General features: G+C 48.4%; 3 protein-coding genes across 3 annotated transcripts; 2 read left to right on the top strand and 1 right to left on the bottom strand.

The window, feature by feature from the left end:
* LRRC59 (leucine rich repeat containing 59) lies at positions 1-12,921 on the top strand. The gene is made up of 7 exons (XM_010949591.3): positions 1-316; positions 2,054-2,113; positions 3,907-4,065; positions 4,292-4,396; positions 7,065-7,137; positions 9,198-9,371; positions 10,937-12,921. Exons 1-7 carry the CDS (start codon positions 212-214, stop codon positions 11,179-11,181), a joined length of 921 nt encoding a protein of 306 aa, XP_010947893.1. The 5' UTR covers positions 1-211; the 3' UTR covers positions 11,182-12,921.
* A 147-nt stretch (positions 12,922-13,068) lies between these two features.
* Positions 13,069-19,085, bottom strand: EME1 (essential meiotic structure-specific endonuclease 1). Its single transcript, XM_010949590.3, has 9 exons — positions 19,023-19,085; positions 16,923-17,733; positions 16,712-16,839; positions 15,473-15,559; positions 15,258-15,379; positions 14,927-15,053; positions 14,580-14,695; positions 13,619-13,808; positions 13,069-13,387 (listed from the first exon to the last, which is right to left on the bottom strand). Exons 2-9 carry the CDS (start codon positions 17,707-17,709, stop codon positions 13,211-13,213), a joined length of 1,734 nt encoding a protein of 577 aa, XP_010947892.1. The 5' UTR covers positions 17,710-17,733; positions 19,023-19,085; the 3' UTR covers positions 13,069-13,210.
* Positions 19,038-24,168, top strand: MRPL27 (mitochondrial ribosomal protein L27). Its single transcript, XM_010949589.3, has 4 exons — positions 19,038-19,170; positions 21,293-21,424; positions 21,847-21,914; positions 23,756-24,168. The coding sequence occupies exons 1-4, from the start codon at positions 19,131-19,133 to the stop codon at positions 23,960-23,962; spliced, it is 447 nt and encodes a 148-aa protein (XP_010947891.2). The 5' UTR covers positions 19,038-19,130; the 3' UTR covers positions 23,963-24,168.
* The last annotated feature ends 385 nt before the right edge of the window (positions 24,169-24,553 follow it).

Below are 24,553 nucleotides of genomic sequence, written 5' to 3'. Positions count from 1 at the left end.
GGTCGTCGTCGCGGCGGCACCGGTGGGAGCGGGGCGCGGAGCTCAGAGTACAGCCGGTGGGCGGACGGGTAGCGGCGGTCTCGCATTTGCGGCGGCAGAGGACGCAAGCGTTGTCGGTTGAGTGCGAGTTCGCCGAGCCGACGAGCGGCTTCTCAGCCCTTCTCCTGCCAGTCGGAGCCCCGGAGCCGGGACCCGTTCGGCCGGCGTCACCATGACCAAGACCGGTAGCAAGGGCGGGAACCTCCGCGACAAGCTGGACGGCAATGAGCTAGACCTGAGCCTCAGCGACCTGAATGAGGTCCCAGTCAAGGAGCTGGTCAGTATAGTCCCGCGAGGCCCAGGCGCCCACCCGCGGTTGGCGCTGGCCCCTGCGTGGGTCTCCTCCTTTTCCTTGCCTCAGTTTCCATAACTTAAAACAAGGTCGGGGGAATGGGACTAAGCCCTTGGAGAGGCCGCGTCCGGCCCCAGTGTTCTTTCTGGGAAGTACACGTGTCACTTTGGCGCAGTTCCAGAAGATGGGGAGGAGCTGCTTGTCCGGCCATGGGCTTTTTACGGGTCAGGCGTGATCTGCCCTCATTTCAAGGGCTTTCACCGCGCTCAGCTCTGTGCAGGACCCAAAGTAGGCCCCCACGGAGCAGTTACTGTGTATTCGGAGAATGAATGAAGAAATGAATGAATGACTGTCCAAGAAGGCCTCCAGGTAGACCTGGGTGTGGCCCAGAACCTGGCTTTTCTAGGAAGCCAGCAATCCCAGGAAGCAATTTAGGAAGCTCACTGCCCCAGCCCTGAGGCGTCCTTCCTTGAAGAATGTGAAATCTCACTGCTTGATTGGCAAAGTCTCTCCCTAACTGTGAAACAGGTGTGAATCCTGCACCTATCCCTCCATCCACCTACTCCCACACCCGCAACCGGGATACAGGCCTGAGGCCCCAGGGACATTAGGAGTATGTTGCCAAAGTGGAGTTAGACCCTAAATCCCTCCTTTGCCCACCTGGTCCCGCACCCCCCACAGTAGCCTCACTTTGGATAACCTGCACTTCCCTCACTGCCTTTAACGAATTACATTTACCTTTGGCACTTGGCCCAGTCTTCCTTTCTTGGTTGTGTAGCATGGAGGTTCGAACAGGATTCCCAATTCATAAACCAGCTCCATTGCTGATTTATGAATTGGGTGCCCCTGGCCGGCTAGTTAACCTTTATGTCTAGATTTCTTCACTTATAAAATAGTGATGATTGTTCCATCTCACAGGGTTGTTGGGAGGATTAGATAAGATTGTAATGTAGACTACTTGGCAGACAAATGCTGAGGCATGTAGCTATTACCAGTGTTCTTCCCACTGTAAAACCTCAAACTTTTTTAGGTGGTCAAACTTAATTTTGGGGACTTCCTGACCGTTGGAAAGTGCAGGTTGGTCCAGTGTCCTTAACTGAATATTTGCTTTCTTCCCCACCCCAGGAAGATGGCCAACCATGTTTCAGCCAGGCCCTAGGACTGCTATTTGAAAACATTTCTCTAGGCATCTGGTCAGCATTGCCCCTGGGAGACAGAAGGGTCAGTCTTGCTGAGCCTCTCCAGCCCAAATCCCATGGGGGAAGTAGAGGTGGGCTATGAGGGTCTTGTGTTCACTCTGCATTCACTCATTTACTCACTCATTCAGTCATGAATCAGCCAACGGATATATTGAGTGCCTAGAAGGCACTGAATGGGGACTATGGAAATCACAAAGCCATATCAGACACAGTCCCTGCCCTAAAACCTAATAAGGAGTGATGCTAGAGAGAACTTAAATGTGCTATGGAGAATTCCTAAGAATCTGTTTTCCTTTCTTGAATGTTCCACAGCCAAGTCTCTACTCTTTGCATTCTTCTCTGGGTCGTGGTTGACTGGCTCATTTTTTCTTTCCTGTCTCCAGGAATATTATACTTTAGAGCTTTTTTTTTTTTTTTTTTTTTTAAGGCCTTTTCTAATTGTGAGAGCTTTCTCCAGAAACTCAGATGTTACTGAATCATTCCATGTGTTGATCTGACATTTTGTTCCCATTCCCTTTCCTAGGCTGCCCTCCCAAAGGCCACCATCCTGGATCTGTCCTGCAATAAACTGACAACTCTACCGGTAAGACTGGCAAGCAAGCACAATTCCTTCTAGAGCCACAGTGCTTCTCTTTCCTGTTTGGGGGAGTTGTGTCAAAGGCATAATTTCAGGATAGACCTGCAGGCAGGCCACCACTAGATTGGAGTGAGTTGGGGTTAGAGGGAGGTGGTTTGTCTTAGTGGGAGGGGAAGAAAGGCCTCATTCTTTAGAACATTGGGAAAGCCAGGTCCCAGAAAACTAAAGTCAGCAGGATGCTGGCTTAGACACTTATTGGTCTCATCTTTTTTTCTGCCTATTTTATTCCTTTGAAAAATAATTTATCTCCCTATTACAATAGAGGAGGCTAAAGACCATTTTTTAAGTTGCTCTGTATTCCAGAGAGAAAGCTGTTTCTGAACAGCCTCCTTGTGCATCTTCTGATGGAGTATGGGAAAAAGCATGGTTTTGCGGGACTGCCATATCATTATCCTCCCAGTACTTGAATTATTTAAGATACGTTTTGTTTAGCATGTCCGATCTAGTCCTTTTGATTTTTCTTTTGCGACTTCTCCCAGTTCTCCTTTTGCTTCAGCTGTGATAACACAGGAATCATTCAGTCCCTCAGCCTCTCTGGGCAATGGCTGGTCTCTCCGTGGCAGTGCTCCTTCACTGTCAGGCCTAAGTTTGTTGTCCTTGTTGCCTTTTCCATCCATTAGTCTGGCCTCATCACTCCTTGCCATACTCTGTTGGGCTCTGGCTCAGGGATCAAATCTCAGAAGTTGGCGGTTTCTTCATTGGCTCATTAGTTCATTTCTGTCTCAACATTCTTCTGAGCCTCACTTATTGTTTATAGCATCTTCCTGCAGCTCATCAAGAACCATTTGTAGGGGGAGAAGGTATAGCTCAGTGGTAGAGTGCATGCCATGCCTAGCATGCATAAGGTCTTGGGTTCAATCCCTAGCACCACCACTAAAAAAATAAATACACCTAATTACCTCCCCTCCTGAAAAACAAAACAAAAAAGCAAAAACAAAAGAACCATTTTCCATTTCTTGGGAAAAAGCATCTGAGATCCCACTTTTTCCAGGAAGTATTTTGTCTCCAGTTAAAGACGGGTAGCAGTTCCTTGCAGCCTGACCCTGACCCCTGCTATACACTTTGTCAGATTGTCACTGGACACCCCTAAGTGCACTTTTCAGTCTGAGTGTTCAGTTGTCTTGCCTTCCTCTGCAGTGCAGATCCACAGGCCCCCAGAGAACACACATAGCGCTTCATTAGCTGAGGTTGGAGCATCACTGCAGATGGGTGCTGAGCAAAGGCTTAATGACAAAAGGGATGTTTTGAACTGTGCTAAAGAAGAGCCAGGATATAGGTGGGATGGGCCCAGTCAGTCAAAGACCACTCCTTGAGTTTTGCGGGACTACCATATCATAGGTGCTCCAAAAAATAAAGGAAGAATAACACTGGGAACTCAAAGGGCGCTTGATCTTCTGGGGAAAGTGGATGGTAGCACCATGTTTTGACAGCTTCCACGGAAGGTGAATGTAGGGTGCTGTGGGAGGACGGAGTCACTCCGGGGGCAGCATGGAGGATAGGTCCGAGGGAGAGGGAAACCACACCTTCTCTCTGCCTAGTTCAAGCTATGCCCTTTTGCATACACATCTCACCACTTACCAGGAGCAAGGCTGCACATCCCTATTTTTATTTGAGGTGGAATAGCTGGTAAAAGGTAGAGTCGGGGTTTGCTCAGAGGTGCTCTCTGACTTGGGGGCTTCTGGACGCTTACATCACAGTGTGTGAGCCCAAGGCTTAGGTCTTCTCTCTTTGGGTCCTAGGCGGACTTCTGCGGCCTCACGCACCTGGTGAAGCTGGATCTGAGTAAGAACAAGCTGCGGCAGCTGCCAGTGGACTTTGGCCGACTGGTCAACCTCCAGCACCTGGACCTCCTCAACAACAGGCTGGTCACCCTGCCTGTCAGCTTCGCTCAGCTCAAGGTAACGACTGAACCAATGTTTCATGGCCAGGTGTGGCAGAGGGCTTGGGGACTGAGAGAGCGTGGCTGTGAGAAAGGCTGCCAGAAATGTCACCTGTTACCACACCCTCAGATGGCTTTCCCTGCAGCTGGAACACAGAGGGGCTTTCTTCCTGCTCATTTGGTTCCACTTTGAAGGGCTCTTTACGTGCACTTGGGCTTACCAGCCTCTCCGCCCATCTCTTTAGAGCCTGAAGTGGCTGGACCTGAAGGATAACCCCCTGGATCCTGTCCTGGCCAAGGTGGCAGGGGATTGCTTGGATGAGAAGCAGTGTAAGCAGTGTGCCAACAAGGTAAGCAGGTGGCTCCTTCACACAGTCCCCTGGGACTTGCCTCTGCTGCCTCTTGGTTTTCCCTCCTAGGGCATCTGCAACTGTGTGATGATTGAGGCACAAATCTCTGAGCCTGTCAAGCAAGGGCACCTTTGTTTCTGTTTACTTTACAAGTAATGGAATAATACTGTTGTCTCTTCTACTGTGGTACTTCCGTGCTTAAGAAACCAGGACCTTGCGTGATCCAACGTTGCACTGTTGACAGTTGTCTGTATGGAACAAGAGGGTTGGGGGCTGTGACCTTTCTTCTTCATGGTTATTGTAGGAATTTTGATAATGAAGGTGTTAATATTTGTTAAGTTTATACCTGTAAGCAGACATATCCTGGACAGATCTGGCATTTGGTTTTAGTCACATCATCTGGAGGAAGCAACTAACTGGCAGCCTGGAAAGCAAACATCACCAGTAACATTGAAGATGATTTATACTGTTTCTTAAGAATTGTTTCTAGCATTTAAAGTTAAGTCTTTTTGGTTCACAACACCCCTAAACAAAGCCAAATAAGTCATCTGTCACTCAGCCAAAGAAGCAGCAATCTGTTCTAACGCTGAAGGGAACAAATGACTATGGCTAGAGGTTCTGAGAGATGGGCATAGTGCCCATCATTAGCTCAGGGCTGCTTACATAATCTCAATATCTGTAACATCCACTGTTACCAGAAACCCAGCACAAGGTCAGTGCATCCAAGAAGCCAAGACAACAGTTTGCCCAAGGCTAGAACTGTACAAGTGATCAGTGAAATCTTGTTTGGAAAACTTGGTGCTTTCAGAGTAATGTCTGTTCTGAAGACTGACAGTAGCTACCACGGACTCTTCCTCTGTCGCACTAGCTCTGCACGTTTCATCTCATAATCCTCGTAACCCTGGGAAGTGGGTATGACTCCCCTACTTCTGATGTGAGAGACCTCAGTGCACAGCACCTTTCATTTAGCCCTTGTTCATTCAACTAATAGTATGTTGAACCATGTGAAGTTGCTGATATTCCAGTGTTTGACTTACAAAAATAACTTTTATTGAGTGCAGAGGTCTTTGGCATTCACATATACCTTCCAGGCAAAGCTCCAGGGAGCAGAGTGCATTGTGAAAGTGGTGAGTCAGCCACGCTCCCAGCACCGCTGCCCAGAGCTGTCTCCTGCTGCACCTTGAAGCACGTGACGTGGGCCAGTCAGAATGAGGTCACTTGTCTCCAGGAGTTAGTTTACATCTCACCAGCCCTGACCCTGTGGATGCATAGTAACGGATCAGCTCGGCGCATAATAAAATACCTTAGCACCTTTTAAAAATAAATTTGTTAGTTCAGCAGTGCCTACTACGTGCTATGGACTGGAATAGGTAGACAAGATCTCCCCTCCAGAAGCTCACAGCTCATCTAGAAGAGCCACTCCCATTTCTGAATTTGCTGTGTTTTCAGAAAACTTAACTCCTGATGTATTGTATCCAAGCTAAAAGGGCGGCTCTTAAATGTTCCAGCTCTTCATTTAGCCAGCTTTTACCCGCTAAAATCAACTGAATGGTTGGTGCTTATTTAAAATTCAGAGATCAGCATGAGGCAGGGACTTGGAACTTGGGCTGCCTCTCCACCGCGCTGGGCCTTCCTCCAGATCCTGCAGCTCCTTGTTGAGCTGCCATTTGTTAGTTACCTTAACCCTTTGGAGAGGTGCCAGCAGGTGCAGGTCCTGGGTTACTCAGGACATGGTTCCTTGTGGCTTTAAACTAGGCTCTCAGGGGGAGCAGCTTTTGTAGGCCAACTCCTGAGCCCTCATATGATAGATGTATGCATATCTGAAGTTTCCACAAAGTAAAATAATTGCATTTGAATATACGTCTGTCCTGCAGGTTGTCTAGTACAGCAGTGAAAGAGACAGTTAAGACAACTTGCTGTCTTAATTTAGAATACTTAAGGTTTTCTTATCTTACTAATGCAGTCAAGAAGATAAGGTAAAAAAGCAACAGTGTTTATTAAGCACACATAATGCCTTTCTCTTGGAGTTCTGCCGCTGTGCCCTAGAAATAAGAGGGACAAGCTTTGGCCTAAGAACTCAGGAGACCTGCCCTCTCAGCTGTGCTGCTCTCTAGCTGTGACATCAGAGCCTCAGTTTTCTTATTTTTAAAATGGGAATCCAGTCCATTGTTCATCACACCTGTATTGAGTACTTGTAATTAGCTAAGCCCAGTGTTCCTCTACAGAGCTATAATGGCAGTAGTCCCTACCCCGAGGGAACACACAGTCTAGGACTGAGATGGATAAGAAAACTCCCCCGGAGGGGGTGGGGGCTGAGGCAGCCAGAGGAGGGGAAGGTCAGGGAAGTGTCTCAGAATAAGTGCTGTCCCTGCTCATCACAGAAAGTTGCTGGGGGACTTACATGAAGTGATTGTAAACGGCAGGACTCTTGCAGGTTCCAGTTGGCATTGTGTTTCACAGACTTCTTTCCTGACAGCCCTGAACCGGGCGCATATGACTCTTACCCAGCCAAGGTTGGAACAGTGAAGATACAAAGATAGATTCCATTAGCTCCGCCCTGCTTCCAGGGCCTCTGGTGATCTGGGCTCCTGAATAAAGCAGTCTCTTTTTTTGAGACTCCCCCAGGAAAATGACTCTTTGAGTCTAGCGCCCTCCTCTCCCTTTGCAGGTGTTACAGCACATGAAGGCCGTGCAGGTGGATCAGGAACGAGAGAGGCAGCGGCGGCTGGAAATAGACCGAGGTAGGTAGCCATCTCTTTTCTGGTCTCTGCCGGGTCCTTATCCCAGCCAACTGGCCGTCAGCTTCTGGAGCTCGGAGCCAGCAGAGGAGCCATGCTGAGCAGTGGGGAACAGTGTGGTAAGAGACGACATCTTCTTTGACAGATCTCTCTCCAGGCCTGGCTTCCTCACTGGCCCTGCGGTCAGAGTCAACTGCTTGTCTTTCTGCCTGCTGGGAGGGTTAATAAGTATCTCAAATTAAACATGGCTAAGCCGGGTCCTCTTCAGCATCTCCCTGTGTTCCCCAGTAATGAGAAATCACCATCCCTGTGGTTACTCAGTCCTGAAATTGGAAAGCTGTCCACGATTCCTTTCTTCTGATTCTCTCCCATCCCACCTGTCAGCAGTGGCTCCTCAGGGCCACCACCTCATGGACTGCCACAGGACCTCCTAGCACAATGTCCTGGCTCCACACCTGTGCCCTCTCCACAAAGCCATTTTCCACACAACAGCCAGGGAGGTCTTTTTAAAACATAAGTCAGTTCTGCTGCCATTTGCTTAAAACCCTCTCATGGCTTCCGACTGAACTTAGAATGAAATTCAAACTCAGTCACATGGCTGACAAGGCCACTGTGGCACACACCTGTTTGCTTCTCTGGCCTCACTCCACACACCAGTGAGAGGATGCAGTCGACTTGAGCCACACGAGCCTGAACACACCAAGCACAGTCTCATCTTAGGGGCTTTGCTTGGTTTCCTTTCCCTGGCTTCCGGCTTCAGCTTCGTGTAGTCCCTCCTGTCTCTGCTCATATGTTGCCTTAGGTTAACCTTAACCCTTTCACAACCACCCAGACTAGAATGGCCAGTGCATCTGTCACTGTCATATCCTCAGTTATTTCCTCGATGGCTCACATCACTGTCTTTCTTTGTTCACTTTATTTATTGTTTGTCTCCTCCTCGAGAAGGCAGACGATTTAGGCACTGCAGCCTGACTTTTTTTCACTGCCGTATCTCAGGCACTTAGAACAAGGCCTGGCACACAGCAGGCGCTATGTCGGCCAGCTGGCTGACTTCTGAGCCTGCCTACTGGAGGACTCCTGTGCTTGGAGGGACATACACAGTACTGATCACAGGCGGACCCTGAGATCGGAACCTCATGACCATCCCTGTACACACGTGGCTGCTGTACCGCCTGTGTTTACTCTGACCGCTGCTGCTTTTGCTTCTGGATGGCACGTGTCGTCCCGAGGCTGCATGGAGTGTGTTCTTGGCATTCTCAGTGCCCAGCTGGAACTTGGAGCTTGTTTGTCTGTAGAGAAGCAGTGGAAAGCTACAGTACTAAGAGTGCTACTTTTCAGCTACAGGATAGTTCAAAGAGGCTTTTGAGCCCTAAAAGGACATGTAACCACCATTTGTGGCATTCTGGCTTTGGAAAAATGCAGCCTTCCAGATAACTAATTTGGAAATGCATTTTTGGAACCCAGTAATTTGTAAGTTGGCTACTGTGTAAACATACTTGGGCTGTGAAGTAAATCTGAGCGTGACATAGGCTCCCAAGTTGGAGTCGAGAGAGCACCCTCTGACAAAGTGTTAGTCTTGCTTTTTCAGGAGAACATTTCCATCCTCTCTAACCCCGAACTGAGTGCTCAGTTTTCTTCCTGCTAGCCCTCTCCATGCCACGTTCCTTTCTGAAGCTTGCGAAGACAGGAATCAACACCTCCATTATTTCTTCTCTTCATAGTTGGCGTTGTGCAAGGCTGTCAATGGCTGTGTCTTCTGAATCAGTACCTAATTCTAAAGGAGCACCAGATTCATCACCTCCGCCTTTCTTATTCCCTGCTAGTTACATCCCCCTAATCTCTGCTGCTTGTGGCTAGGAACCCCTTAATAAGGATCCATTCGATAAACCCTGAGAGCAGCTTATTGTATTTTAGGGAGGGCTTACTTCCCTGAGATTGCCTTCTAATACACCTTATGTGAGCCACGGCATAAGGGAAAGAGCCTGAATCCACACTTTTAATCACTTGGGAAAGCAAGCTGGAGGTCTGTGGGAGAAGCCACTTTTGGATCTCCTTTCTCGTAGAGGCCGAGAAGAAGTGGGAGGCCAAGCAGCGAGCTAAGGAGGCTCAGGAGCGGGAGCTGCGGAAGCGGGAGAAGGCGGAAGAGAAGGAGCGCCGGAGAAAGGAGTACGACGCCCTCAAAGCAGCCAAGCGGGAGCAGGAGAAGAAACCTAAGAAGGAAACAAACCAGGCCCCGAGTACGTTTTCCTCTCAGTTGCAGGGTTCCAGCAGGAGTGCAGTGGGGGGACTTGCCTGTGTTTTCAGGATAGATGAGCGAGTGAGAGAATGAGCTTGTAAACCTTGTCAGATGCAATATACTCTAAGGCCTGGGAGTAACTTGGAGGGTCTGCTTGCAGGGAGCAAGGGGACCCTCCAAGTGCCCTGGCTGGTTTGTTTCCCCAGTGTCACATGCTTATGTGCAGATGTTTGGGTCAGATGTGGCTTAGAACATTCCCAGAACAGGGTGTTGCCCTTTTTGTAAGGGTTATAGTCTGAAGTCACCCAGAATGGTGAAGACTGCATATGTTCACATTACTCTTAAAAGTCCCTGATGTCAGGTGGGGAGGGTATAGCTCTGGTAGAGTGCGTGCCTAGCATGCAGGAAGTCCTGGGTTCAATCCCCAGTCTCTCTATTAAAAAAAAAAAGAAAGAAAAAGTCCCTGATGTCACCCATGAGGTGTACTGGGCTTTGAGTGTGTGGTGCCATCTCGGTACCACCTGCACTGCCTGAGATTTTCTTTACAAGTTGGACCAGGTCACTCTCTTTGGTGAGCACCAGGGGAATCATTTAATCTGTGTTCAGGGAACCATGTTGTATAAAAAATACTCACTAGTGTTTTACCTGAATATGTCCTGTTGGATTTGTGTAGTGGTGTGGATCCACGGATGAGGGAGGACCATGTATCCTCTGGGCCAAAAGGGACCCCTGAGGGAGAGGCGCTTGAGCAGGGAAGAAGCTCTGTAGGGAGTGGAGGCCTGTACCTGTCCCTGCTCATCCCCACTGGCCTTGAGCAAGTCACCCCCTCACACCTTTTTGTTTCCTCTGTGTAAATGAGGATCATACCTCCTTATAGGGTAGTGATAGGAAGTGAAAAAAGCTACTTGACAGAATCATGTAGTTCTTGGCCTGTGGGTGCTCAGTCGAGTTTTTTAAAATGTTGCCTAAAAGTCCCCAAGCCAATTTTTTTTCTAATTATACATACATTTGTTCATTGCAAATAATTTCTGTATATATCAGGAAATGGCGATTGCCTGTAACCCCCCGATTCCCAGCAGCAGCCGTTGTTACCAATATGGTGCACCGTTTTCCAGGCTTTCTTTTTATATGCATCTTATATAATAATAATGACATTAACAGTATTAATACATTTCAAACCTGTTTCCCCAAATGGGAGACGCTCTATCCATGCTAGATGCTTCCTGGTGAGCACCTCCCTTGATCCCGAGGGGCCCAGATCATCGCCATGTTATGAAGGAGAACTTAGGACCCTCGGGACTATGCGCTATGTGAGGCAGAATGAGTCCAGTTTTGAATCTACTCCTCAAGATCCAAGGGAGAAGGAGTTTGTGTTTTAGTCTCTGCATAGCAACATTTTTAAGAGCTCAGACATTCTTAAAACCGTTTTCTCCTCAGGGCCTGGGGAGTTTTCAGCAGAACTGGGGTGTAAGTGGATCTGCACAGAGGAGACGAGCATTGATTGGTAGCGTGTGGGTCTCCTCAGACTGACTGGACCTTTTGTCTCCCATGACTTTGTCCCTCCAGAATCCAAGTCCGGCTCTCGGCCCCGTAAGCCGCCCCCCCGGAAACACACCCGGTCCTGGGCTGTGCTGAAGCTGCTGCTGCTGCTGCTGCTGTGTGCAGCTGGCGGGCTGGTTGCTTGTCGGGTGACAGAGCTGCAGCAGCAGCCCCTCTGCACCAGCGTGAACACCATCTATGACAATGCGGTCCGGGGCCTGCGCAGCCATGACATCCTCCGGTGGGTCCTGCAGACCGATTCTCAGCAGTGAGCTTGTCCTCATCACCTGCTGCCTCCCAGCCTTGGAGCTTGGATTCCTATGGAATTGGGTTCTGCTGGACACAACCTGTTTTTAGTGTCAGACCTACCTGCCATCATCAAATGGCTGCCATTTGGTACTTTAGACCTCCTCTTTGTAAGACCTCCTTGTTCCTCAGTCAGGGTTCCCTGGTTGAATAGGGAGAAGTAAGAGGTAGGGACAGTAACCTGCATGCTTAAAAGAATAGGCTTGAGGTGGGGAGAGGAAAAAACAGCCTTTTCTAGTTGTTATACGAAGCTGTGTAAAGGCAAGACTCATTTCTACTAAAGGTCAGCTGTCACTCCATTTATACTTTTGTATGTCACAGACCCTTTTTTTCATTCCTCCCTGGGGAGCCAGGGCAGATCAGGAGGCAGTGTGTTATTGGGGACTAGGGGGAACACTATACTCAGCAAATCTAGCCTAAATTTGGGGGGAGGGACATACCTATTTTTAAGGACCTCAGACATTTCAGGTATTTTAAATGATCATACAAAATCTCAGGCTGTGAAAGGGACTTCAAGACCATCCAGTCCAATATAACACTTGTAGATGGGGAAACTGAGGCCTTCCATGACTTGCCTGCAGTCTCAGTTTGAGGCAGAACTGGATTTCCACCCTGGTGTCCTTCCTTTCCTTTTCATCATTTTGCCTCCTTTATAATGTCCTGAGAAAACAAAACTTACACTAGAATTGTGTATCTCTTGGCTGGAGTATAGACTCTTTCCTGGGAAACAGATTTATGACTCACAAACAAATCTCATAGCTACGAGGGTCTTGGGCAGCTCCTGCGAAGTCCTGCCGCAGCTTATGTGGTTTCTATAAAACGGGGATGGTCCAGGCTCCTGGCGTCAGTTTGAGAGCATGAACTCCCTGACTGCCAGTAAACAAGGTGGACCCTTGCAAAGCCACACTGTCTGTGACAGCTCTGTTAAGTAACTGGTGTGATTAAATACCTCAGAGCAACCTGGAAACTCAAGCTTCATAGACAATGAGGTGTAGAACTGTTTTGACTGTAGACATCACTACATGTATACAACGAAGGGAAACAAGTAGCATCGTGGAGTTTAAAAGTGACACATTAAGGACTAGCACAAATAAGGGGGGAACTGTCTGTTCTCATCTGCCAGGTTAAGCATTTTCTTGCTCTGTGGCCTCCTTTGCCTCTTTTCACAACAGCTGGACGGAGGGATCAGAAATGGCCATGTCATGGTGCTCATTCTTAGAAAACTCCGGATTGCGAGCTCTTTGCCTCTCCCCAGGGAGAGCAAGAACCTGCCATGTTCAGTCAGAACGGGATCCAGCTTTTCAGCACTAGTGGCCCATTTGGATAGGACTGACACACAACTGTCCTGACAGTGGAAGAGAGGACTTGTTCTCCCTCAAGGACAGCTCTGCCGCGCAGGCCCACACCTCACTCAGAATCACTACACATTCCTTTAGTCTTCCTCCAAGCTCCAGAGCCGTTGGCGTATATGCTTCACTGAAACTAAACACATAGTACATAAAATGAGATTAAGAGCATACAGCAGTCAGCACAGTGACCAGACCCCGTTCCCTGGCTGGGGGAGGCAGCTTCAGTGGGTGGGGGAAGGCTGGGGCCCACTCAGTCCTGTCGAGCAGCTCACCAAGGGCAGTTCACTCATGACCTCGAGATTTGATGCTGAGGTTCTTTTGGATTTCTCCTGTTATTAAATACGTGTCTGAGTGGTCTGTCTTTGTTCCTTTGTGTTCTGAGGGCTGGCTGGGGTAGGGGGTTCTGCATGGCAGCTAGGAGAGGAATGTTAAATGCCTGTGAGCACAAATGCAAGCACCTCAGCCTTCACCCGTACGTCGACAGGTACGGAGATAACTGCAAATAGTGACGCCCACGAAAGCCTGCTGTAGGCAGGACCCAGGCCTGTGCTGCGGGTGACGTTTTCAATCCCTGCGTTGCAGTCATGCTTCCAGGTGGGGGAGGTGGAAATCTCCAGCTTTTCATCCTTGTCCCTGAGGGCTGGCATCAGTCTGCAGTGTCTAAAGAGAGATCTGGCTGCAAAGCTGTCATCTGAAGGTAGATGCGCCTGGAGAGCTCTGGCCCAATACGGCGGGAGGTGGCTGTCACACCTTCTCCACGGCGCACCTGTATGTCTGCGAGCAAATTCTGGCGTTCTTGCTCAGAAATACACCGCTTATAAGCCTGAAAATGGTAAATGACCTGTTAATACCACACCATACACAGCCATTCCTCATGAATAAGGGTTGGGGGGTAAGAACCCATCCTCCCTCCCTGGTCAGTGTTGACTCTGATCTCAGTAGACCCACACTGGTGACATACAAGGTATTCTTGGGCCCTCACTGGTGTGGTCCTGGAAACTGGCACCCCACTAAGGCCACAGTGCACTAGGCAGTGACGCCTGGAACAGCATACCTGGATCAGGAGCTGCGGGGAGGGATAGGTGTCCACAACAGCACTGGCCATTTCCAGGCTGACTCGGTTCAGCTGCTGAATCTGTCTCTTCCAGACCAGCGCGAGCCCCCTGCCACAGCGGTCCACCTTTGCCCCTCCAGCCCAGTCACTCTCCAGGCAGAAGGAGAAACTAGTTTGATCTCGGAGCTTTCTGAAAACAGCACAGTTGAGGAGCTACGAGTCACTTGTTACTCTGCTGCACCTGTCCCCTTAACTAATAATTCCTCCACTGACCTCAGAAGAGGTGGGCACAATGGTCTATCTGGCCTAGTTAAACGCTCACTGTTCCCAAGCAGTGCCAGTTGATGATTCCTCTTAAAACATCTATTCCTTTTCATTAAAAGAGAAGGTACCAGAGAACTATGAGACCCTTGCTTATATTGAGATAGGGTTGTATTGATCAGAGAGGCCATGTGCACAGGGTAGGCACAAGGGACTGAGTATCAGGCCATTTGGAGTCTGGTTCTGGTTCTAATTTGCTAGGAACTTTGACAAGTTGGTCTCTCCAGGCCTCGGTTCCCTCAGGTATAAAATGAGGGACTTGGACTGGATTGTCTCTGAGGTCTCATTAATTTTAAATTCTGGCTATGAATAGTCCTTGAGCTAGCTAGGCTAGAATTGTGTTTGACAAGGGCTTATTACATTGTGACCTGATCTACAGTGAGTCCTGGTAACTTGGCCCACTGGTGACCCAGTACCACCTTGCAGGACACAAACTTACACATAAGGTAAAGGAGAACATTTTAAGGGGACTAGAGGGCTCTTTCCAAGAATGCCCAGGGTTAGGTCAGCTCCTTCTGCTTCTAGCTTGAGTGACCACAGACTAGCAGCAGAGTTCAGAGGAAAGGGATATCTTTGGGTACCAGAACCACTGTAAAGGACAGGGCCCAGCGACGGAGCCAGGACTTGATGGGGCACTCACTTGAAGGGTGCTTCAGCCACAGCCTTTGTGAACGTGCATGCAAAGTTGGCCAGCTCTTTCCAGCTCTGCACAATTCGAGCCTGGGCTTCTGTGTGTAGCTGCAGATCCACCAGTGCCTAGAAACCCAAAAGCAGAATGGACTGGAAGGGCACAGAGAGACTAGTTTGAAACTGCTCTCCTCTCCCTGTTCAGTGAAGCTGCACCCCAGCCCCTTGGCTCCCTGTTTGGCCCCTTCTTAGTGCCAAGGCATAAAGTAGTGTCCAGCAGGCATTTTACTCTTTATCAGCAGCAAATTGGGTTAGATGAGAGTGGGCACCCACGCTGACTCAGGCAACAGAAGTTCTTACCTCTTCTATGTCTACCCTGGTCACCCCGGCCGCTGTGTTGGCCTCTAGTTGTCTTTCCTTCCTCTTCTCCTTGGCCTGTTCTCTGGTGGCCACTCCCTGTTTCCTTCTCCTCGGAGGATTCGGAGCACTGGAGCAGGGGAGGAAATCAAAGAGTGACACCTCCAGGCTGAGCTCAGGCAGAAGAGGTATGCAAAGCTTAGAGCAGAGAGTCCCACAGGGCTGGTCAGGGACACTAGTTTGCAGAGGGACCTAGATCTGGGATAAATAAATTCAACCCTGTTGGCCCAAGAGCTGCCCCTTTTAACGCCAAGTCTCAAGGACAAATCCAAACCTGAAACAGTTCTCCTGATCCACAACCACCAGTGACACAGCTTTCCCAGCTGTCCTTGCCGTGATGTCAGTTACAAAGCTCTGAAGCGTTTCCTTCCCTTCCTCGGTGCTGCCCAGAGTTCTCTGTATAAATGGGCAGAAACTGCATGAATGCCTGCTCCCTAGGGTCATCCCTCTGTCCCATGCCTCGGCACCAACCCCTCTGGCTCTGCCCACCTGTTTGAAATTGTAGATCATAGGTACAAATGCCTCTGCCAAGAGCAACACCAGGATCATTGGCTCCTCCACCCAGTCCTCTCCATCCTGTCAAAGGACATGGAACCCAGCAGAGGGAGGCAGGTCAGCAGGTGCTCAGCACCTGTGAGAGTGACCCAGGCCTTTTGGGTGAATGAACACATCCCCATCAGCCTAGTCCATTTTGCATTACCCTTTTTCTTCTGAAATGAAGTCACAGTTACAAGAAACAGTGATCCATGATCCTGTCCCTCCCAGTCTCAACTGTTCAACCTTGGTGTACTGCATCTCAGAGGCAGTGAATAAGAAAAGAACATTAGTGAATTGAAATGGATTGAGAAATAACTGCCAATATTTCTATGCATTTTGAACAGGGAGACAGAGAGAAGGAAACTCTTCCAAAAGATTTGGAACAAATAAGTAACTTGGGCTTTGAGGGTAGATGCTAAGTATGAGCTGAGCGGCCCATACAAACACACAGGTTTTGTGTGACAAAGAACCACTAGGGAAACTTCAGTCTGTGAGAGCACCTCTTTGCCATACTAGGGCGTAATCAAACAGAGCCAGGGCCGCCTTGTGGTCCACAATCCTACAGCAGTACAGTATTACAGAGTGCAGTTTTCTGATTAGGTCCCTATAATAAGAAAAAGCCAAGTCCCACAATATAGCAAAGCACAAGTGGGAAGAGCTCTGGGTTATAGTCCCCGCCCACCGCCGCCACCACTCAGCTGTGATCCTTAACAAGGCTTTCCAACTTCTCATTTTCCCCCCTGTGATGTGGGGATGAGAATTCCTTCCTTATAGGATAACTGTGAGAGAAACAGGGGCGATCTTTCCCCACCACAAGGGATGCCTGACAATATCTGGAGTCCACTCGGAGGTGGACTACTGAAATCTAGGGTGTGGAGGCCAGGGACACTGCTAAATGTCCTACAATGCACAGGACAGGCTGGCACAACAGGGAACTAACCAATCTGAAATGGCAACAGTCCCTGAGGAGGAGAAAGCGAGTTAACATCATTATTACCTTGAGGTACTGCGCTGTCCCTTGTAGTTTCCTTGTGTCCCACTCCTGCCTTGGAAAACAGTCCCTTTATTAAATCCTGAGTGTGCCATCTGCTTTCCTGCTGGGGCCCTGACTGCTATATGTCCCTTAGAATAAAAGCATATTTATTCTGTGACTCTCAGGAGGAGGAGAGACAGCAGCCAGAAAAGCCCTACCTCAGCGGGCCCAGCCCTTCTCCTCCAGGAGATGCTGCGAGGCACGGCCTGCGCCTCAATCACACAGGAGCACTCCATGGACTGCAGTGCACCGAGGAGCTGGCCCCCACCTTCCATCTGTAAGAGCACTGCAACAGAGGGGAAAGGGGTTGTCAGTGGGGCCCAGGAAGCAGTTCACACAGCACAGGGTAAAGAAGGCTGCCTGGAGGACCTGGATCCAGCAGCACAACGATGTGCTTTAAGCATTCCTCTGGCCTCTGAGCTTTCAGCCTGTTGACCAGGGCTGCCTTCTTCTTCCTTTCCTGTTGCCTCAGGGTGCTTTCCTTCTGGCTTGCTAGTCCCCGCTGCTGGCATCTCTGGGAGTCTCTCTTCTGGACCTTCTGATTATGCTTGGTTCTCTTCTGAGGCGGGGGTACCTCTTCATTTGTTTGGGCTACTGTCAAGCTGTTGCTCTGGACACAGCAGGTAGTTGGGCAGGCTGGAAGCCGATGGCATGGATGGTCTAACATAGGGTCCTTGCACTTGGATGCACGCCTTGCTAAGGTGTCATGGGGGGGAATATAAGTGATCCTTGGAAAGGGCTGGTTTTGCCAGTCACATGATGCTCCTTCATTAGTCTGATGAGCCAAAACACTTTTAGCTGGGGAGCTGGAGTCCTCAGGGCTCAGCTGCTTGTGGGTCAAAAATCTACAAGTAAGTCTCTCAGCCAGGGGAATAAATTCCTCCTCATCGTCACTTCCACTGCTTAGCACCCTAACTGGCTCTGTTTGTGAGACAGTTTGAGCTGTGTCTGGGACAGGTGGTGGATCTTTCCATTTTGGTGATGGAGGACAGGAGGCCTCAGAATCTGAGATGTCAACCACTACAATCTCCTCCTCTTTCTGAGGCTCCCTCCTCTTTGCTGAAGATGGTTCCTTCTTCAGGAAGGCAAATGTTGGCAACTCCTCAGAGTCACTCTCACTGGAATCCAGTGAGAGTGATGACTTCTTTAGAGCCATCAAAAATGCTATCCGATTAATTCCCTAAAAGGAAAAGATAAGACACAGACTGTAGCATTGAATTCAGTCCACTAGATGTGTTCTACAGCCAAGCTTTATAGAAATAAATATGATACACAGAGAAATGGAGAAATAGAGAAATAGGGCATGGTCCCAGCAAGGTCAGCCTGGAACTCAGAACAGCTTTGTCTGTAATCTAACAGGAACCCTCCTCAAATCCTTTCTAGGTCAAGGTGAAGTATAAACAAAGTGGATGCTACTATTAAAAAGTCTTAATGGAGTAGAAGCGAGATTCCACACCACCCCTTTGTTGATCTCTGCATTTAAAATGGAAGTACCGAGTCATTAAAAATTGAGATATAATTTGCATCCTATAAAATTCACCCTTTTAAAGTGTACAGTTCAGTATGTTTCAGTATATTTGCAAGGCTGGATAACCATCACTACCATCTAATTCCAGAACATTCTCATCACCCCAAAAAGAAATGCCACAGCCATTAGGCAGTCAATCCATTTCCCTTCCCCCACCAGCCCCTGGCAACCATAAATCTTCAGTCTCTATGGATCTGCCTATTCTGGATATTTCATATAAATGGACTCATAGCATGTGCTCTTTTGTGAAAGGCTTCTTTTACTTAGCATGTTTTCAAGGTTCATTTATGTTATAACACGTGTCAGCACTTCATTGCTTTTAATGGCTGAATAATACTCCAATGTATGCATATACTACATTTTGTTTATCCATTCATCACTTGGTGGACATTCGGCTTGTTTCCATTTTTTGGCCACTATGAATAATGCTGCATGAACACCATGTCCAAATTTTTGTGAGGACATGTTGCTGGGTCGTGCACAAGAGTCACTCTTTGAACAAATATTCACTAACACTGTGTGACCCGGGATGAGCCATGTAACTCCTGGGGGCCTCGCCTTCATTTTCAGTAAATTTGGGATAATAAAAATAACTACAAGGTTATGAGAGTTTAAAAAAAAATTTAATGCATCAACAGCACTCTGTACAGTACCCAGCAATCACCAAGAGTTCAGTAAAGTAAGCTTAACGACTAGAGAGGGACCTCACCCCTGTCCCCGTCCGGGCCTCTGCTGACTGGCAGAATACGGAGATCGGACAAGCCGGCCCCTGCCAGGCATATTCCACGCCTTTCCAGCCGGCATCAGGGCAGGCAGCTCGTCCACACGCCGCAGCAGAGGCCCCGGACGCCCCGGCCACAAAGCCGCTACGGAGCAGAGCTCAAGAGGGAGGTCCTACCTCGCCCGCCTGCCAGCTTGCCTGCAGGCCGGGCTGTACTCACCAGCAACTTCTCGCGCCACTCTTTCAACCGCCACGTAGGACCCGGAAGTAGATCTTCCCGTAGCGGAAACGGAAGGTTTCGGAGACCGAAAGCGCGCGTACAGCAAGCATGGCGTTGGCGGCGCTGACGCTGAGGACGCGGACAGCTGGTAGCGGGACGCCGTCGCCGTCGCGGGGCGAGGGGTGGAGGCGGGATGGAGACCTTGCCGGGAGCCGGGGGATGGAGGCCGTTCCCCGCGGGGGACCCTGGGGGCGGGAGGGTTGGGGGATAGTGCGGGGTCCAAGAGGTTTGAGGGGCGGCAGTCGCCGATCACATGACATCTGGGGCGAGGGTCAGGTGACCATCCCTGCCTGGCTTGCAAGTACAGCTCCCTTAGCGGTTGGTGACTTAAGTTCCCCGCTTCTCCTGTCTGGCTTTGTTTGGGTTCCTTCATCTGTAAACATGAGTTATTACCTCAGGCTCATTGGAGCCCAAAAAACGAATCCGTCCGTTCAACAGACTGAGGTCTGTCTTTGTGCCAGACACAGTGGTAGGTGTTGAGGATTTCAGCAGAGAAAATAAAGACGTAGTCTCTCCCCCAAGGCTGGTCCTTTCTAATGGATAAGTCAGTTAAGAAGCACATAAATAAAATAGTTGTAAATTGTAACAAGTACTGTGAAAGAAAGGAAAAAATGTGTCTGTTTCTCTTTTTTAAGGTGAGTGGTCAGGGGAGCCCTCTGAGGAGGTAACATGTAAGTTAAGACCTAAAGGATGACAGGAGGCCTGGCTTTGTAAGAGAGGCAAGAGAGTGACTTGACCCAGTTTTACATCTTGAGAAGTAAACTTGTTTTTATGTGAATTTAAAGGGAATAGCAGTGGAAATGAGGAAACCAGATGGGAAGCTTTAATAGTAGCCCTGATGAGAGATGATTTAGCCGAGATGTTAGTACTGTCAGTGAACTTGGAGGGAACTGGGTGGATTTGAGATCCATTTGGAGTTAGAATCCACAGGACTTGCTGGTGAACTAGATATGTGAGGTGAGCAAAGGGAAGGAATCAGCAGTGATTCCTTGATTTCTGCTTGAGCAACTGCATTTCCTTTGAGCATTGTTTAAGGAGGAGGATGGTAAATAGGGTGAAGGGCAAAGGTTTGTGAATGAGATAAGGTAGATAAAGCAAGTCTAGTTCCTGACCTTAGTAAGAAAGTGAATGAATGAATAAATAGGTGTTTAAAGGTAGGGAGATCCTGGTGCTGTGCTCTAAGTCCTTATCTTTGATCCTTTGCCCCAGCTAGTCTGTGTTCTCATTAAAACTTCAGAAACCTAGGTTTTAGGAAATCTGAATTTACGGGCTCCAGGGACCCACAAAGGCTCTAAAGATCCTGGCATCACCCTGACTAAGCATAGCTGTATCTGCAGACCTGAGGGCAGGGACTGCCATTCCTCGGCTTTACGTGGGGCACAAGGCTTCCATCCTGGTTAGTATGAATTTTAGTTCCCTTTCCTTTTTAAAATAAATGCCGTTGACCACTTTGGAATGAAAATGGAGACATCAGATTAACAAGGGCAGGGTGTCAGCCTTCTTGGTTGGACTTGTACTTGGTGGGCTTGCCGAATGAAGAAAGGGCCCAGCCTTCTGAAATGGACAGGAGCCTGTGGTAGCCTCCCTCAGAAAGGCTGCCCTTTTTGTTTACAAGTGTATGGTGTGCCATGGATGGATGGTTGGATGGATGGCTGAGAAAGTGGTGGGTGAGGTCAAAGCAGGCGCCTCTCCCTGGGTGTCCTGTGCTGAGCTCTGTGGTCTGGCCCCTACACAGTGCATGGAGCCTTGAGGGCATGATGGTGAGTGAGGCTGAAACAGGCAGCTCTGTGGTGTCCTCTTGCTTGCGGGCTTCTGTTTCTGTGGTGTTTGTTTCTCCTCATTAGGACTGGATGTGTCAGGACCTAGGGCACATGGTGTTTATTTTTTTCCATTAATATGTTATTCCGTCCCCCCCTCTCCTAACCCCCTACCCACCCAAAGCCACACACACACACATGCACATTTCATGCAGTGCTTACACCCTGGACAATACAAGGAATGACTTGTCCCCTGTCATGGGAGAAGGCCAAGGACTTCAGACACTCCCTGAAAGCCCACACAGTCAAGTGGCATTTCTGCTCACGTATCTTCCTCACCTCCCCTGCCACTACCCACTGCCACCTCTCAGCTTAGCAGATGGCCCATTGAGACAGAAAGAGAGTCTGATTGGGAGCCTCCCTGTTTGAACAACATTTCTGTTCTCTCTGCAGTTACAGCCCTGCTGAACCCCCCTCAGGCTGCAGCTCTTGCTGTCAGATATGCATCCAAGAAGACAGGTGGCAGCTCCAAGAACCTGGGTGGAAAGTCACCAGGCAAACGCTTTGGCGTCAAGAAAATGGAGGGTGAGGGTGTGGCTTGGTTTCCACTTCCCAGTTAGCACCTACCCTGCTACCCCTGGCGTTCCTATGAAGAGCAGGAAAAACACGCAAGGGCCCAGCCCTGTACTCTCCATTTTGCTTACCAGAACATTTGGCTCCTGATTAAAGAGGCAGATTAGAACTGAGGTGGGGTGGGGGGCCTGAGGAAGAGCAGATAAGTGGGAAGCTTGGCCATGCAACAGGAGAGGGGGCTGCCAGGTGGGGGACAGGGAGCTGCTTATGTCAGACTTTTGGGAGTTGGTCTTATCCAGGGGCAGGCCTAGAGGGTGGTGTACAGCATTTGGGCTAGGAAAGCGAGGGCTGCCATGTTTTCTTACCAGTTTGCTGTGCCTGCCTCATCCTGGGGGCCCAGAGTTAGTTAGTGCACTTGTGGACTTTTCTTCTAGGTCACTACGTTCATGCTGGCAACATCCTTGCAACACAGCGCCACTTCCGCTGGCACCCAGGTGCTCATGTGAGTTGCTCTGTACCCTCCTGCCTCACTTTTTCTTCTCTAAAATGAGCTCTCCATGCTCCTAAGCATAGTAATTTTTACAGTTGCATTTAAATTGAGTGCTTATTAAATGCCAAGTGTCATGTTGATTCCTGGGCCTACATTATCTCCATTCATCCATACCTCCATCCCTAGGGTAGGTAGATATCACCTCTTGTTTACAGGTAAGATGCCAGAAACTTAGAAAGGTGGGGAATGGGGCGCGGGGTGGGGGGGCAAGTGACAGAGCTGGGATTTGAACCAGGTCTGCCTGACTACCAAATCACTTTTTTGCCTTGGTAATAACATTAGCCTGGTTCTCTTGGGTGTCTTTTCTAACCTCCAGTTCTTAGAAGAGGAGATTTCTAGTGATTTAAGATATTTTTTTTAACCTTTTCAATTTATTCACTTTCTCTTATTTTTAAGAATTCCTCCTTTACATAGAGTTATTCTTAGATGGCTGAAAGACAGCTTAAGTTTAATAAAATAGAATTTAGTGTGTGAATCAGAAATTGGGTCCGTACCAAGCAGGGATTTCAGTTTCAGTAAGTTGGTATTACTTTCTGAGGTAGGAAGGGTCTTTAACACAGGCTTATATTATATATTCTTTTTTTTTAAAATTACATTACATTAATTTAAATATTACATTACATTAATTTAATTATTACATTAATTTAAATATTAGTTTTGTTTCCTCTGTAATCAGTTTCCTTCTCCCTTCTTACTATTTTCTTGGCATTTTAGTAGGCACAGAAAGACTGATAGTAACCTATAATTATTTTTTAAATGCTGATTTCTATGTGAATTGATTGTATCTGTAGTAGCTTTTTTTTTTTTTTTTAGAACTTAAGACATTTACTATGTGGCTCTGTTAACTCTTGGGACTTAATAAAATAATGATAACAATAATTTAAAAAGTTAACATGTTTTGACCTGGGCAGTGTTCTAAGCTCTTTATGATTGCTAACTCATCTCATCCTCAGGATGATCCCATAGAATAGTTAATATTTATCCCCATTTTGCAGATGAAAAAACTGAGACATAGTGAAGTAAGTTAACTTGCCCAGATCACCCTACAGTAAGTAGTAGTGCTAGGATTTGAACCAGTCTGTTCTTTTAATCAGAGAAATATTGAATAATGCTAGACTGCCTGGGTGCACACATCCAATCTCAAGTTCTAAAAGAAAAAAGCTAAAATATGGATGGTTAAAAAACTACATATATGATACATAATTATTTAATCTCTTTGCTCATATTTATTTATTATGAAAAACAAGGTTAGAAATAGTAACTACTTTACAAGGTAAGAATTAAATGAGTTAATGTATATAATAGGGCTTGGAAAAGTGGTTACACACAGTGAGTATTACATAATTATTAACTGATATTATTATTATTTAATTAGCATATGCATTATCCATATAGCTTTGAGCCTAAACTTTATAGATCACCATATAGATGAAAATGTGTATCAAACTAGTGTTGTGTTAAGCCTAACTGAAGCAAGCTCTCAAGGGCAGTAATTAGAGGCATTTTCCAGGGCCTGGTTGGGGAATATGACCGCTGTGGCTTCTGACTAGCTGCACAGACACGAGTCCAGGTATCAGTCCTAAGGAACTGAGTAACCACCACGATTGACTGTTGGAATTTTCTTGTCCTGCCTTTGTCATGGAGTAACTACTAAAGCACTGGGGAAGGAAGCCTGAAATGGAGCTTTTTGAATCCTCCCCTTTAGCCTTAGGCCTGAATCCTTGTGAAAAGTCTGTCCTGAAGCCGCGGGATGACCACCTGGCTGTCCAGCTGACTAGGTCTGTGTGTTGCAGGTGGGGCTGGGAAAGAAGAAGTGCCTGTATGCCCTGGAGGAGGGGGTAGTCCGCTACACTAAGGAGGTCTACGTGCCCAGTCCCAGCAACTCGGAGGCTGTAGATCTGGTCACCAGGCTGCCCAAGGGCGCTGTGCTCTATAAGACTTTTGTCCACGTGGTTCCTGCCAAGCCTGAGGGCACCTTCAAACTGGTGGCTATGCTTTGAGCTCCTGGTTGAGGCCTTTGGACGGAAACTGGAACACAGATGACAGGAGAGAGGTATCAGAAGTTGTCAAGGGTTAGAGTGATGACAAGGCCTCCCAAGGAAGAAGTCTGCTTGATGGTGACTGCAGGAGACTGTGAAGTGACTGGCTGGGAAGCCCTTTGGGAGACCTGACTAGGGATCAATAATAAAGTTAGTTGGAGTCATGAGTCTGTGCTGTTTTGGGGGCAAACCTGGATGGAGTGGCTTACTGATTTGTTTACCCATGTTCTCTAGTGCACACCCAGGGGGACCCTCAAAGCAGGAAAGAGCCCTGTCAGAGTGAGGAATAAGAAGAGAGGACTTCATTTTGAGGAGAGGAGGTTGCTGTAGCACCATCCTCCAGAGAGGGATGTAGGGGAGAGCTTGTGCTTGAGGCCATCACTGCTCCATCCCCTCCGGGATCCCACAGGTGACAGGGCCCTGGAGAGAGTGGGTGGAGAGGCCAATAGAGAAAGCCAACAGCGTCAGATTCCTCCCCTGGAGCACATTCAGAGGGAGCTGGACAGCAGCCCCAGAAATGGCCACATGACAGGCCCCGGGTGTCCAGGGCAT

The sequence above is a fragment of the Camelus bactrianus genome, chromosome 16, assembly GCF_048773025.1.
Source record: "Camelus bactrianus isolate YW-2024 breed Bactrian camel chromosome 16, ASM4877302v1, whole genome shotgun sequence".
Lineage (NCBI taxonomy): Eukaryota > Metazoa > Chordata > Mammalia > Artiodactyla > Camelidae > Camelus > Camelus bactrianus.
Note: the sequence above shows the minus strand (reverse complement) of the source record. Positions and strands in the feature narration are given on the sequence as shown.